Below are 14,053 nucleotides of genomic sequence, written 5' to 3'. Positions count from 1 at the left end.
TAATTATTTCAAACGTATCACATATTGAACAAGGTGAACCAGTACTGATTTGTGAGAAAAAAAAAAGAAAAAAAAAACGAATAAATGATACAGGCTATAGCTTTAACCAAAATAATTCTGGGACTGAAAAAGCCTTGACCTCTGTGAATGGAAATGACATGGAAAGACTGGCTGACTGACTGTCCCTGTTAATCATCCACGCCTATATTACGGAACAGGTAGGACATGGATTCCCCATTGTGGATACGCCGAATGGCTTCTGACAGTATCATGCTGATATCCACAGTCTTAATCTTAGGACACTGTAGTTTCTGGATCTCATGTGGAATTGTGTTGGTGACAACTACCTGTACACAAAGACAACATTCAAAATGTCAATATGCAAACACTCATCCGTAGACACAGCCATGATCCTTAACCTTAAATTAATATACCAAAACAATGACCTCATCTATGGCAGACTCCTCTATTAGCCGAGGTGCATCAGAGGACAGGATTCCATGAGTGGCCATGACAAATATCTTGTAGGCACCTCTTTCTTTCAGCGTTTCAGCTGCTGCCAGAAAACTATCAACATCATCAATTATGTCATCCTAAAAAATAAAAACAAATACGATTATAAGATTGATGACTTGGAGATACCAACCTAAAGAGTGGAAAGCATTTACATCATCTTAGGGCTGGGCGAAATGATAATGATATCCGATTACACCGTCAACCCCCATGCAGAGGGTCAGTGAATATTTTTGCTTTATTGATTTAGCTTTAAAAATTAAAAATATTTATTGAAACACAAAAAACGTAAAATATATATATTTTTAATTCAAATGGCACTTTAAACAAAAGCTAAATAAAATAACAAATCGATTAAAAAAATAATAATAATAATAATTATAACCACCTCCACAAATCCAAACATTTACCATCTCCAATGACCCCATTTGCTGCTGCGCAAGTATTCGTCTACGACAACAGGTGGAAAATTACTAATAGCCAACATATTAAGAACTAAAGATAATTATAAATGAAAAGATAATAATAATATAAATATAAATAAACCATTACCTCTAGAAAGTTAAACACAACCCCCATAATCTCTACTTTCATAAAATGGCTAAAACAGTTTGTTACCTCACTTAGTTTGTTTTTCAACTAACACGCTAGTTTTTCCGGGGCTTCAGCCCGAAATGTTTTGACTGTAGCCCCGAATGTAATTTTAAATGTAGGCTACGCAATAATATTGCTACCCCCCCCCCCCCCCCAAAAAGCCCCGAACCCCCCCAAGCCTCCCCAAGTCCTAGAAATGCCCCTGGGTGTAAGCCTAATAAATTATCTTAAGTTCCCAAAATAATGCTGCCAAATGTGTGTTCTTATCGAATCGGTGTTTGTATAATGCGTTTCGTTAATACAGTTAATGCTGCCTAAAGAAAAGAAAATAGAACTCAATTTTAGGTTTAAGGTGAACGTGGTCTTGTATTATTTTATGATTTAATCACTTTTGTATTTGTTTCTTGAATACAACGATATACACCGATCAGCCACAACATTAAAACCACATGCCTAATTTCGTGTAGGTCCCCCTCGTGCTGCCAAAACAGCTCTGACCCATTGTTACGTCCGTGGATGTAGTTTTTGTTTTTCTTTCTCTCTCCCTTGCTACCTCTATGTTTTAGGTGTCTGGATAATTGGAATATTCTCCTCTAATTGGTGGCTCCTCTCCTCTAATTATCAACTGTCTCCTATGATTGGCTCATCAACATAGGAACCTTCATTTGGAGGGAGACAGATGGAGAGCTGAGGAGAGCCAGAGTGGGCATTGAGTTGTTACTTGTGTGTTAGCTGTCGTTTTGGGAAGTGTCCCTGTTGAGTGTTACCCAGCTATTATTGTAAAGCCCAAATGGAGTTATGGTCGTAAACGACCAGGTGCTAATGCTAAGAGTTATTGCTAAAGTTAAACCTGTAGCAGACTAGTGTTTGTTGTATCTTAGCTTTTTTCCTGTAAACCCCTTTTTGTGTATTGTAAATATTTCTCACTTGTTTTATCCTTCGGTTTGGAAGCTGTAGGGAGGAAGTGCCACTTTCATGGTAAATTCCTTTTTTACTCTTTTGATAGAGATTTTATCTTTTTGTTAATGTTTTTTTGTTAGGTTATGTAGTTTTTCTTTAGGGGGTGGTTTAGTACGTTTGTGTTTTGTTTGTTATTTTGGCCTTGCTTCCTTCTTATTTTTTTATTTTTCTGACAAACAATTGTATTCATATTTTTCACTTTTGTATTCCAAATCTTTATTAATGCTGCGTCCTTTCGACCCCTAGACTGAAGGGACGTAACACCTGTCGAGGCATGGACTCCACAAGACCTCTGAAGGTGTCCTGTGGTATCTGGCACCAAGACGTTAGCAGCAGATCTTTTAAGTCCTATAAGTTGTGAGGTGGGGCCTCCATGGATCGGACTTGCTGGTCCAGCACATCCCATAGATGCTCAATCGGATTGAGTTCTGGGGAATTTGGAGGCCAAGTCAACACCTTGAACTCTTTGTCATGTTCCTCAAACCATTCCTGAACAATTTTTGATGTGTGGCATGGCGCATTATCCTGCTGAAAGAGGCCACTGCCATCAGGGAATCCCATTGCATGAAGGGGTGTATGTGGTCTGCAACAATCTTTAGGTCGTGGTACGTGTCAAAAGTAACATCCTCATGAATGCCAGGACCCAAGATTCCGCAGCAGAACATTGCCCAGAGCATCACACTGCCTCCGCCGGCCTGCCTTTTTCCCATGGTGCATCCTGCTGCCATCTCTTCCCCAGGTAAATGATGCACACGCACCAGGCGGTTAACATGATCTAAAAGAAAACGTGATTCATCAGACCAGGCAAACTTCTTCCATTGCTCAATGGTCCAGTTCTGACGCTCACGTGCCAATTGTAGGCACTTTTGGCGGTGGACAGGGGTCATCATAGGCACTCTGACCGGTCTGTGGCTACGCAGCCCCATACGCAGCAAGCTGTGATGCACTGTGTGTTCTGACACCTTTCTATCATGGCCAGGATTAAGTTTTTCAGCAATTTGTGCTACAGTAGCTCTTCTGTGGGATCAGACCAGACGGGCTAGCCTTCGCTCCCCACGCACATCAATGAGCCTTGGGCGCCCATGACCCTGTCGCCGGTTCACCAGTTGTCCTTCCGTGGACCACTTTTGGTGGGTACTAACCACTGCATTCTGGGAACACCCCACAAGACCTGCCATTTTGGAGTTGCTCTGACCCAGTCATCTAGCCATCACAATTTGGCTCTTGTCAAAGTCACCCAGATCCTTACACTTGCCCATTTTTCCTGCTTCCAGCACATGAAATTCAAGAACTGTCACTTGCTGCCTAATATATCCCACCCCTTGACAGGTGCCATTGTAATGAGATAATAAATGTCATTCACTTCACCTGTCAGTGGTTTTAATGTTGTGGCTTATCAGTGTATTTGAGTGAACCTGCAGAGTTTCCTTCACAATGCATAAGCATGAACCACTCTGTGGAAATAAAGCAAACTAAACTCAGAGTGCCTTCTGAGATTGTTGGAGATCATTTACAGCATTTTCATAGTTGACACTATTCTTGCAAACTGTTTTCAGATAAGAGTGAGAACTCTTTACATGCACGTGTTCCATGAGAAAGGCTCCTGCTGCACGTCTCTGAACAAACAGAGCATCAGACATGGGAATTGATGGCTTTTGTCTGTTCTTGAAGTGTGTGTTCAAGCATTTCTTGTCATTTGTCACTTCGACACATCTTACAATTCACCCACCACTATTGCGGGTAGATGAGCAAAATTACACGGGCATGAAATATCTGCATTTGGATGAGGAGCTTGCGAACTGGATTCAGCCTTGTTGCATCTGGCGGGTGCAAATTTCACACCCTGGGCACTGTTTAATATATTTGGCGACTTCCAAGATCCATGGTTTTGCCATTTTCTGATATTGTCGATCATCATCTTTCAATGAGTGTCACAACTGGCATCGGGAGATTTGTAAGATTTTGTTGATATCCGATTACATCGTCGTATCACCCAGCCCTACACCATCTTGAACTCACCACTATAATGGCTATTCGTCCACCCACATCTCCTACCACAGTTATCGGAGGTTTTTCTTTGGGAATCAGCACTATACAAGAAAAAAAAAAAAAGACCACTTAATACAAAGTCTATAATCTCAGGTAATGGGAAGAAAAATAAATAAACTAAATGATCTAATGAGTTTTTTGTGAACAGATTATCACAAGGTATCTCTAGGCTCGGATGAATAGCTCCTATGTTCTTGACAGTGGGTGGGGAGTGGCGTCCATCCACCAGGTCCGATTCAGCGTCCTGGGCTTCACCATGGATCACAGCAATGCCCAGTCGCAATCTTTCGGCAAATGACTGGGCCCTGTGAAAGGACACTTTTGCTGTCTGGCTGTACTGAACTGCAGTAACACAAACCAAAGAGACACGCACATTCCAAGAAAAACTAGAGAACTAATACAAAATAATCTACTTAGATCTACATAACAATCATGTGACAAAGGCTATTTAAGATTCCATGCATCTGTATGAGCAATACACCCAGAACATTACTCAAATGTTGGGAGCTCCTTAGGTGTGTAAATATTCTACTTCTTTTGTATAAGTCTAGTGAACTATAAGACATGAAACCACACAAGTAAGATAGCTGGCTTTACCTTTTGGCTGATGCTGGAGATTTGGCCACAATTACAGCATTTCTGTAGTCAGGAATCTGAAAGTAGATGAAAGGAAAAATAACACATTTAGACACTAAAAGGAGAGGCAGACATACACAATCACACATGCAAGCACATTACTAACTAATGACTATCAGCGCATGGCCATCCATCTGAGCAAGGGATAAAATTAAGTATACCATCATGAATAAAAAAAAAAAAAAATGAATGAATAATCTTGAGTGGAGGAATTCATTCAGCATTACAAGTCTTGGGGGAGAAATGCCAGCGTCAGATGAATCACATTACTCTCCTGCTCTCTGTTTTTAAACATAGCTTATTAAACGGTGACATAGTTGTGATCATAATGTGAAACAGACTGCTCTATTGCTTAACCCGATGGCTTTAACAGGAAATACTAGAAGAACAACTATCCAAATGACTTCAATGCTTCAGTCAGTGCAGTTCATGCAAATGAGCTCTATGTAATCGTTACGCAAGGACCTACTTCTTCTTGGATGTATTGTAGCAGGAATGGTGAAGCCCGAAGATTGTCCACTGGAATGTTGAAGAAACCTTGAATTTCCTTTTGATGCAAATCCATCGTAATAAGATGAGTCAGACCTGCTCAAGGCCACAGTGGACAAAAAGAACAGACAAAGCAAATGAGCAGGATCATGAATGCCCAATTTCCCAACAAACCAAATTAAGGAAGGAAGATTTCATTATAAAGATGCTGACACTGTCTCAAACAGAATCTTCAAATCTTAGGTTGAAGTCCATGATGGACTTTCTCACCTGCTTTACACATCATGGAGGCAAGCAGCTTAGACACAATGGAGCCTCTTTTCCTCATTTTGCACTGTTTGCTGTAGGGGAAATAGGGAATGACACCGATGATGTTCCGTGCGCAGGAGGTCCTGCAGGCATACACCATGATGAGCAGCTCCATGATAGTGGTATTAACATCCCTGCAGAGAGAGAGAGCCTCTTAAAGATTGTGATTTAAGAAATACAATTTGCATACACAGGGATTTGTATATTTTATCTGTATTAGAGTCAGACTGAGAGCTTATGTCTCATTTATATTTTTCACTGCCTCCAACTTTGAGTTTGCCATTAAAGAGCTCCTTACTTGGACACAGTCTGGATGATGAAGACATCTTTACCACGCACAGACTCCTCGATTTGGACCCGTGTTTCTGTGATGAAAGAGATGTTGCTTTCATTTTCACTTGGATCTACCCAGCAGTGTTGTTATCATTAAAAGAATAGTTCACCCAAAAACGAAACGGCCACCATTCACTTGTATGGACCAACAAAGCTGAAATATTCTTCTGAAAATCTTTGTGTTCAGCAGAAGAAAGTCATACACATCTAGAATGGCATGAGGGTGAGTAAATAATGGGAGAATTTTTTTGGGTGAACTATCCCTTTAAGGAAAACTGTACTGAAAACAGTTTTGTTTACTGAAATAAATCTAACATTATTGGAAAACCCGAAACTAAAAATAAACGTTCATGATTCCAAAACAAACTAAAATAAAAATGACCAAACATTTATGTAATTTTGATACACAGTACATTGTAAAATGTGGAATCTTTACAACCCAACTTCGTTGAACATGAAAATGCCACAAGAGAGCGATAACACTAAATAAACCTAAATGGAATTAAACATATTTACTATGGCAGCACTAAAATACTAAACTTAAAAAATACTGAAAAACTAAAACTAAATTGAAACTTACAATCATAAGAATGAAAACTAACAAAAACAAAAGACATTTCAAATGAAATTCAAATAAAGAATTTAAAACTACAACAACCCTGCCACCCATAGGTCAATGGTCAATATGCAACTTCATATTCCCTTACAAAAATATAGTGTTCCTGCAAACTCCTGTGGCAAAATTGCTGCAAATAGTTAAATAAATCATTTTTGCAAGGGCTACACAAACTGGCAGAACAAGAAGTTGGCACAAAGATTTGATTGTGCATGGAATGCTGTGATAATCTCATCACAGCACGTATATGTGGGAAGGCAGGTATACTGATATTTCACTTTACACAAGCATGACCCAAAACAAAGATTGTCAGTTTAATTAATCAACAGTGGCTCAGATTCCATCTCGGTTTTGTCTACATTCTCCAGCATGGCATGCAAAGAATGAACATTTACTCTTCAGCTTACAGCAGCAGCCATAGGTGGTATATATCAAAAGACGTGCAGATAATTATTAGTAAGTTCAGAAGGGGCTTTCACCTCTGTTTGCTTCCTGATAGACCTGCACCTTCCCAAGCTCCACACCCAACCGCCTGTAGAAGACCAGAAGTTCAATATGATAACAGCTACAATCACTGTTTAAACACCACTTCTGAGTATTTTGTAATTCAAGATAGAGCTGACCACAAAGACCCATCATTTAAAAATGTTAAATCACTCATTCATCATTTTAATTCATCTGTTGCTTTTTATTCTTTTACCAAAATGTCAAATTTAGACAGGTAAATCTCACGAACACCTACACATTTTCACCTAATTTTTATCACCCAAAATAAACAAACAAATATATATATACACATATATATATTAGGGGTGCACCGATCGAAATCGGCCGTTATCTTCATCTCGTACACAGTGCGAGTTCTGACACTCGAGATGTTGTGAGCCCCTACACACGTTACGTGTCGGTTTATCTGAAAATCATACAGGACACGACTTTACGACCTGGCGAATTCCAGAGCAATCGCATGAATTTTCAAGCTATTTATCATTATAAAACATAAAGCCAGATGAGGACATTGCTTTAATGCCTTGATAAAATAGACTGGCATGGGGGCTGCATTAGCCGAAAACTCATCTGCAGATTAAAAAAAACGAAAGGATACTTAATACTTATTACAAATGCTGTCCAACATTTGACAGATTGAAATTTCGAGGGGAGGTTGTGTGATTTTATGACTGCATACATTAATCATAATGTCAGTGTGTTGCTGCCAGTTACTACATGATAATAAAGTGCAGAAAATGAACAAGATTAAAAAGAGTGCGGAAAATTTGCTCAGATCCTTACGCTTAAAATTTGTTTCTGTCGGTTATATTTGGATTTAGGATTAGGTTTCACACATACTCTGCTCCTCTAATGAATGAGTGCTTTCTCAGCCCTTGATGCATGACAGTGTGGCCTCTGGAGGGCGAATTGTTGGCAATTCTAAGTATTCACGAATTTAAACTCAGACATAATGTAATTCACATGAATATGCCGTTTTGTTTTTAAAAATGTGTAAGAATTACACGTGTATGAATATTAAGTTGCCCATTTTATAAAGTAATTACGGTGGTAATTCTGACTCGCTGCACTGAGCACGGAGAGGATGAAGAGACTGCAAATGGGTATAAAAACGAATTAAACAACAAATAAACATGCATATACAAATCTGATTATACGTGATGTAACGTGAGTCGTGACAATCAGACGTTGTGTTGAGCGATAGACTGTTTGAGCGATCATGAGGAATTTCAGCTTCACTCGCGGTGTCGATCAAACCTGCGGCTCTGCAGGTGCTCTCATCAGTCACTCATCTCAGCGCTATTCTGCGAGGATCCCAATTTAAATCAGATTAATGTTGGTCACAGTACCACTAATCACAGCAATTACATTTTAACCATAACGGCCTCGCATCTTCGCGCATTTGCTTAATTTGTGATTTGTGTTACAGCAAAAAGACAGTAAACAAAACAGATATGAATGATTTCTCACTTGAGCAGTTTTAGAGCTTGTAATGGATATATTTTTCTTATTTTTGAATGTATCTCTGCTGTTTGTGATGCTCTCTTGTTTTTACTGCTTACCAGTATGTCACAATGACCTTCTGATATTGACAACAGAAACATTCATAACTATTTTCAATACAAAGAAATGTTAGCAATTCACAGTTAATGTAATTTTAATGTAATTTTGGTAACACTTAATAAAAAGGTTTCATTTCTTTAACATTAGTTAATGCATTAGGTATCATGAACAAACAATGAACAATATATTTTTACAGCATTTATTAATCATAATGTTAGTTAATAAATATACAATTGTTTATTGTTAGTTCATGCTAGTTCATTGTGCATTAATGTGCATTAACTAATACGCTTTTGATTTAAAAAAATGTATTAGTATATTTTGTTCATTTGTTCATGTTAACTACAGTAATGTTGTTAAATAATGTTAAAAAACAGAACCTTTTTGTAAAGTGTTACCGTAATTTTACTGTGTGGGGCATAAACATATAACTGCACAATATAACTTGCAAAAGTGTGGCAAAGGGCACTTTAAGAAAAAGAAAAAAAATCGGTATCGGCCGATCTTAGTGTTAAAAAATTAGAGATCGGTATCAGCCTCAAATTTCCTGATCGGTGCACCACTAATACACACACACACACACACACACACACACACACACACACACACACACACACACACACTTCAAGTCAGAAGTTTACATACACCTTAGCCAAATACATTTCAACTCAGTTTTTCACAATTCCTGACATTTAACTGTAGAAAACATTCCCTGCCTTAGGTCCGTTAAGATCACTACTTTATTTTAAGAATGTGAAATGTCAGAATAATAGTAGAGAGAATGATTTATTTCAGCTTTTATTTCTTTCATCACATTCCCAGTAGGTCAGAAGTTTACATACACTTTGTTAGTATCTGGTAGCATTGCCTTTAAATTGTTTAACTTGGGTCAAACATTTTGGTAGCCTTCCACAAGCTTCTCACAATAAGTTGCTGGAATTTTGGCCCATTCCTCCAGACAGAACTGGTGTAACTGAGACAGGTTTGTAGGCCTCCTTGCTCGCACATGCTTTTCAGTTCTGCCCACAAATTTTCTATCGGATTGAGGTCAGGGCTTTGTGATGGCCACTCCAGTACCTTGACTTTGTTGTCCTTAAGCCATTTTGCCACAACTTTGGAGGTATGCTTGGGGTCATTGTCCATTTGGAAGACCCATTTGCGACCGAACTTCAACTGCCTGGCTGATGTCTTTACATGTTGCTTCAATATATCCACATAAATTTCCTTCCTCATGATGCCATCTATTTTGTGAAGTGCACCAGTCCCTTCTGCAGCAAAGCACCCCCACATCATGATGCTGCCACCCCCATGCTTCACAGTTGGGATGGTGTTCTTTGGCTTGCAAGCCTCACCCTTTTTCCTCCAAACATAATGATGGTCATTATGGCCAAACAGTTCAGAATTGGTTCATCAGACCAGAGAACACTTCTCCAAAAAGTAAGATCTTTGTCCCCATGTGCACTTGCAAACTGTAGTCTGGCTTTTTTATAGTGGTTTTGGAGCAGTGTCTTCTTCATTGCTGAGCAGCCTTTCAGGTTATATCGATATAGGACTTGTTTTACTGTGGATATAGATACTTGTCTACCTGTTTCCTCCAGCATCTTCACAAGGTCCTTTGCTGTTGTTCTGGGATTGATTTGCACTTTTCGCACCAAACTACGTTCATCTCTAGGAGACAGAATGCGTCTCCTTCCTGAGTGGTATGATGGCTGCGTGGTCCCATGGCGTTTATACTTGCGTACTATTGTTTGTACAGATGAACATGGTACGTTCAGGTGTTTGGAAATTGCTCCCGAAGATGAACCAGACATGTGGAGGTCTACAATTTTTTAATTTATTTTTTCTGAGGTCTTGGCTGATTTCTTTTTATTTTTCCATTTGATGTCAAGCAAAAAGGCACTGAGTTTGAAAGTAGGCTTTAAAATACATCCACAGGTACATCTCCAATTCAGTACACCTCCTATCAGAAGATAATTGTCTAAAGGCTTGACATCATTTTCTGGAATTTTTCAAGCTGCTTAAAGGCACAGTTAACTTAGTGTATGTAAACTTCTGACCCACTGGAATTGTGATTTAGTCAATTAAAAGTGAAACAATCTGTCTGTAAACAATTGTTGGAAAAATTACTTGTGTCATGCACAAAGCAGATGTCCTGAACAACTTGCCAAAACAACAGTTTGCTAATATTAAATCTGTGGAGTGGTTAAAAAAATAGTTTTAATGACTTCAACCTAAGTGCATGTAAACTTCTGACTTCAACTGTATATATTAATAATTTTTTGTGAAAATAATTAAGCCTATTTAAAGGAACTTTTTTACATGGAGACCCAAAAATTCTCATCATTTACTCACCCTCATGCCATCCCAGATGTGTATGACTTTTTTCTGCTGAACACAAAGATCTTTAGAAAAGGAGTTCTATTTGGTCTGTCCTCACCCAAAACTGATTCGATTGCTTCTGAAGATATCGATTAAACCACTTATGGATTACTTTTATGCTGCCTTTACATGTTTGTTTTTTTTTTTAGCTTAAAGGTTTTGGCCACCATTCACTTGCATTGAATGGACCTACAGAGCTGAAATATTCACAAAATCATTGTGTTCAGAAATAAAATCATACACATCTGTAATGGTCATGAGGGTGAGTAAATAATGAGAGAATAGTCTTTTTATTTTTTTGCGAACTATTCCTTTAAGCACATTAAACTCCCAAAATCCCATTACTGTAATGTACACAGATATTTTACTTTTTTGATTTTTCCCCTTCTTCTCCCAATTTGGAATGCCCAATTCTCAATGTGCTTTTAAGTCCTCGTGGTCGCATAGTGATCCGCCTCAGTCCAGGTGGTGGAGGATGAATCCCAGTTGCCTCCGTGTCTGAGACCATCAACCTGCGCGTTTTATCACGTGGTTTGTTGAGCACGTTGCCACGGAGACATAGCGCGTGTGGAGGCTTCTCGCCATCCACCACAGCAACAATGCCCAACTCACCACCGAGAACGAACCACAGCGACCACGAGGAGTTTACCCCATGTGACTCTACCCTCCCTAGCAACCGGGCCAATTTGGTTGCTTAGGATACCTGGCTGGAGTCACTCATCATGCCTTGGGATTCAAACTAGCGAGCTAGCGAACTCCAGGAGTGGTAGCCAGTGTTTTTACCACTGAGCTACCCAGGCGATATTTTACTTTTGTAATGCTGTAACTTCTTTAGCATAAAATACAGGCAGCACAACAAATACAACCATGATGTACAAATAATTCACAATTTAAATCATATATCATTATTTGTTTCTTAGTACAGAGAATAATATATTATTATCGTAATATATTAACGAGAATTTGGAGGAAACAAACTTCAGTGCCAAGCATAATTGGCTTATTTTTCTGTATGCAAATTATATATTTTTTTCCCTTTGCTTTGGAGCCAAATATGACCCAGACATTTTCTTGATAGGCTTTGTGAGATTCACAGACTTACCTAGAGGGTATTTTTCTTTGATGGAGACAATTTTTTTTTTTGTTTTTTTTTTTTTCAAAAGAAAACTTGTCTGTTCCCTTTCTAAAATGTCAACTTACTGTGAAATCCTCTTCCCCAGCTCTCTACTGGAGGGGTTGGAGTTGGCCGTGAAGATGACCAGGCCGCCTTTGGCTGCGCTCATGTCCTGTGGTTTTTCGGTGTCTACCTCTAGGGACTCAGGCAGTGGCTCCCTGGGCACCCAGGCACTGCTGAGCCCTTCCTATGAACAAGATCACACTGTTAGTTTAACACCAGACACTTCCTGAAAGAACAAAATGAAGCAGGCTTTTAGATACAAGAATCGAGCCAGGCTTGATGAAAACTTTGCTGATGTGCACATGAACATTGATAAGTAGTTGCTATCGGTTAATTAATTACAGTAAAAAAATAAAAATAAAAAAAATAATAATAATAATAATAATAAAAAAATACTTTTGTGTAACAGCAGCGTGATCTTGACTAGTACATTAAACAAGTCTGTCATTTGTCGTGATGACAATTCAGTTATATCAATTAATAAATAAGTATCCACTGTAAAATGAGCACTCATTGAAAAAAAAAACTAAATTAAGTGTTATTCGTCACCTAAATTAATACAAAAACAATCAGCACCCTCATGAGTTCGCCATGTTAACCTCACTGTATTTCTAATAATGCTAAGCTAGGTTTACATCAAACGCCATTAAGAATGGATAAACACAGCTACACTTATATCACATTTACAGAATATATTATTATTATTATTATTATTTTAATTTAGTGAACTAAAAAATTCACAAATCTCACCAGCTTTGATATTTTACTCGATCTCTTCGATAATTTATTGTTTCACATGCACCTGAAAATGTCCACGATGGTCGACAGATACATAGCGTTTCAAAATAAAAGCCCTCTGCCCACTCTCGTAAATATAATTAAACAATAAATATGAATAAACAATATGAATCGATTTTTTTATTTTATTTTATTTTTTAATTATTTTTTTATCTCATGTACTGGTTCATTTTAGCCGTTTTCATGCTGTTTCATTTGCTACCATAAAGGTAAAGAGTCACTCAAAAAGATGTGGATAAAATTGTTTTGATTGGAAAAAGCTACATCGTAAACTCAGAAGAGGGGGCCAGTTAACAAATAGCATATTTGTATAGCTTACTTTAGATGCCGTAACTCATTTTTTTTTTTTTTACCATTATAAACACCTTTTAAATTTTGAAGTTCACCAAAATCAGTGGTTCAAGACCTTTTTGACTCATAGGCCCCCCATTGTCCAAGACAATAAGTGGAGGCCCCATACATGCAGAAACCAGCTCATATTCACATTATTAATCACAATTAATTTAGTGATTCCAGAAGTTTCTGGAACTGTCAGTTTATTAAATGTGGTCCTACATCTTTTGTATCATTTTGATTTCATGTGAGATTTTATGGTCTTCTTTAGTTAGTGTTGCTTAGAATTTCAGCTGAAAGGGGTATTTGCAAACTAGACAGATTGGCTGTAAATATTTACACCTATAGCTTTTAACTTCCTGTGATCACTACTGACCCGTTTTTCTTGAAATTAACCTTGCACTGATTTATGTTACAGCTTGTTAAAATACTTTCTGCTATCCCAGCTTATATGCAGAAACAACTATCAGTAAGCCATTCATAGATTCATTGTCTTGAAAACTGTAAACATTGTGTATCTGTGGCGCTATGAAAACTCCTGTTTGTATTGAGCGACCCCTCTCAAGAAAGACAATAACATTCCCTTGAGCAATGGCGTGAGTTGGGGGCGGGACTATCTGTTTCTTGGATCAGTGGCAGAAGGGGGTCATATTCAGAAAGCTGTTTTGAGAACAATGTTTATTTTTGCAATAGGGCATAACAGGTTCCGGAAGTAAAATCCCCTTGTTTTTTTTTGTTTTTTTTTTTTTTTTTTTCATAGACTTATTGATTTTTACCTATAACTTACAAACCTTTAA

At 38.1% G+C, this 14,053-nt stretch overlaps 1 protein-coding gene across 1 annotated transcript; it reads right to left on the bottom strand.

The window, feature by feature from the left end:
- Positions 1–48: 48 nt before the first annotated feature.
- On the bottom strand, positions 49–12,967 carry LOC127451201 (phosphoribosyl pyrophosphate synthase-associated protein 2). The gene is made up of 11 exons (XM_051715700.1): positions 12,876–12,967; positions 12,149–12,309; positions 6,979–7,031; positions 5,849–5,915; positions 5,512–5,684; positions 5,222–5,337; positions 4,714–4,769; positions 4,273–4,421; positions 4,087–4,157; positions 447–593; positions 49–347 (listed from the first exon to the last, which is right to left on the bottom strand). Exons 2-11 carry the CDS (start codon positions 12,229–12,231, stop codon positions 189–191), a joined length of 1,074 nt encoding a protein of 357 aa, XP_051571660.1. The 5' UTR covers positions 12,232–12,309; positions 12,876–12,967; the 3' UTR covers positions 49–188.
- Between the last annotated feature and the right edge of the window lie 1,086 nt (positions 12,968–14,053).

This window comes from Myxocyprinus asiaticus, chromosome 14 (genome assembly GCF_019703515.2).
Source record: "Myxocyprinus asiaticus isolate MX2 ecotype Aquarium Trade chromosome 14, UBuf_Myxa_2, whole genome shotgun sequence".
NCBI lineage: Eukaryota > Metazoa > Chordata > Actinopteri > Cypriniformes > Catostomidae > Myxocyprinus > Myxocyprinus asiaticus.
Note: the sequence above shows the minus strand (reverse complement) of the source record. Positions and strands in the feature narration are given on the sequence as shown.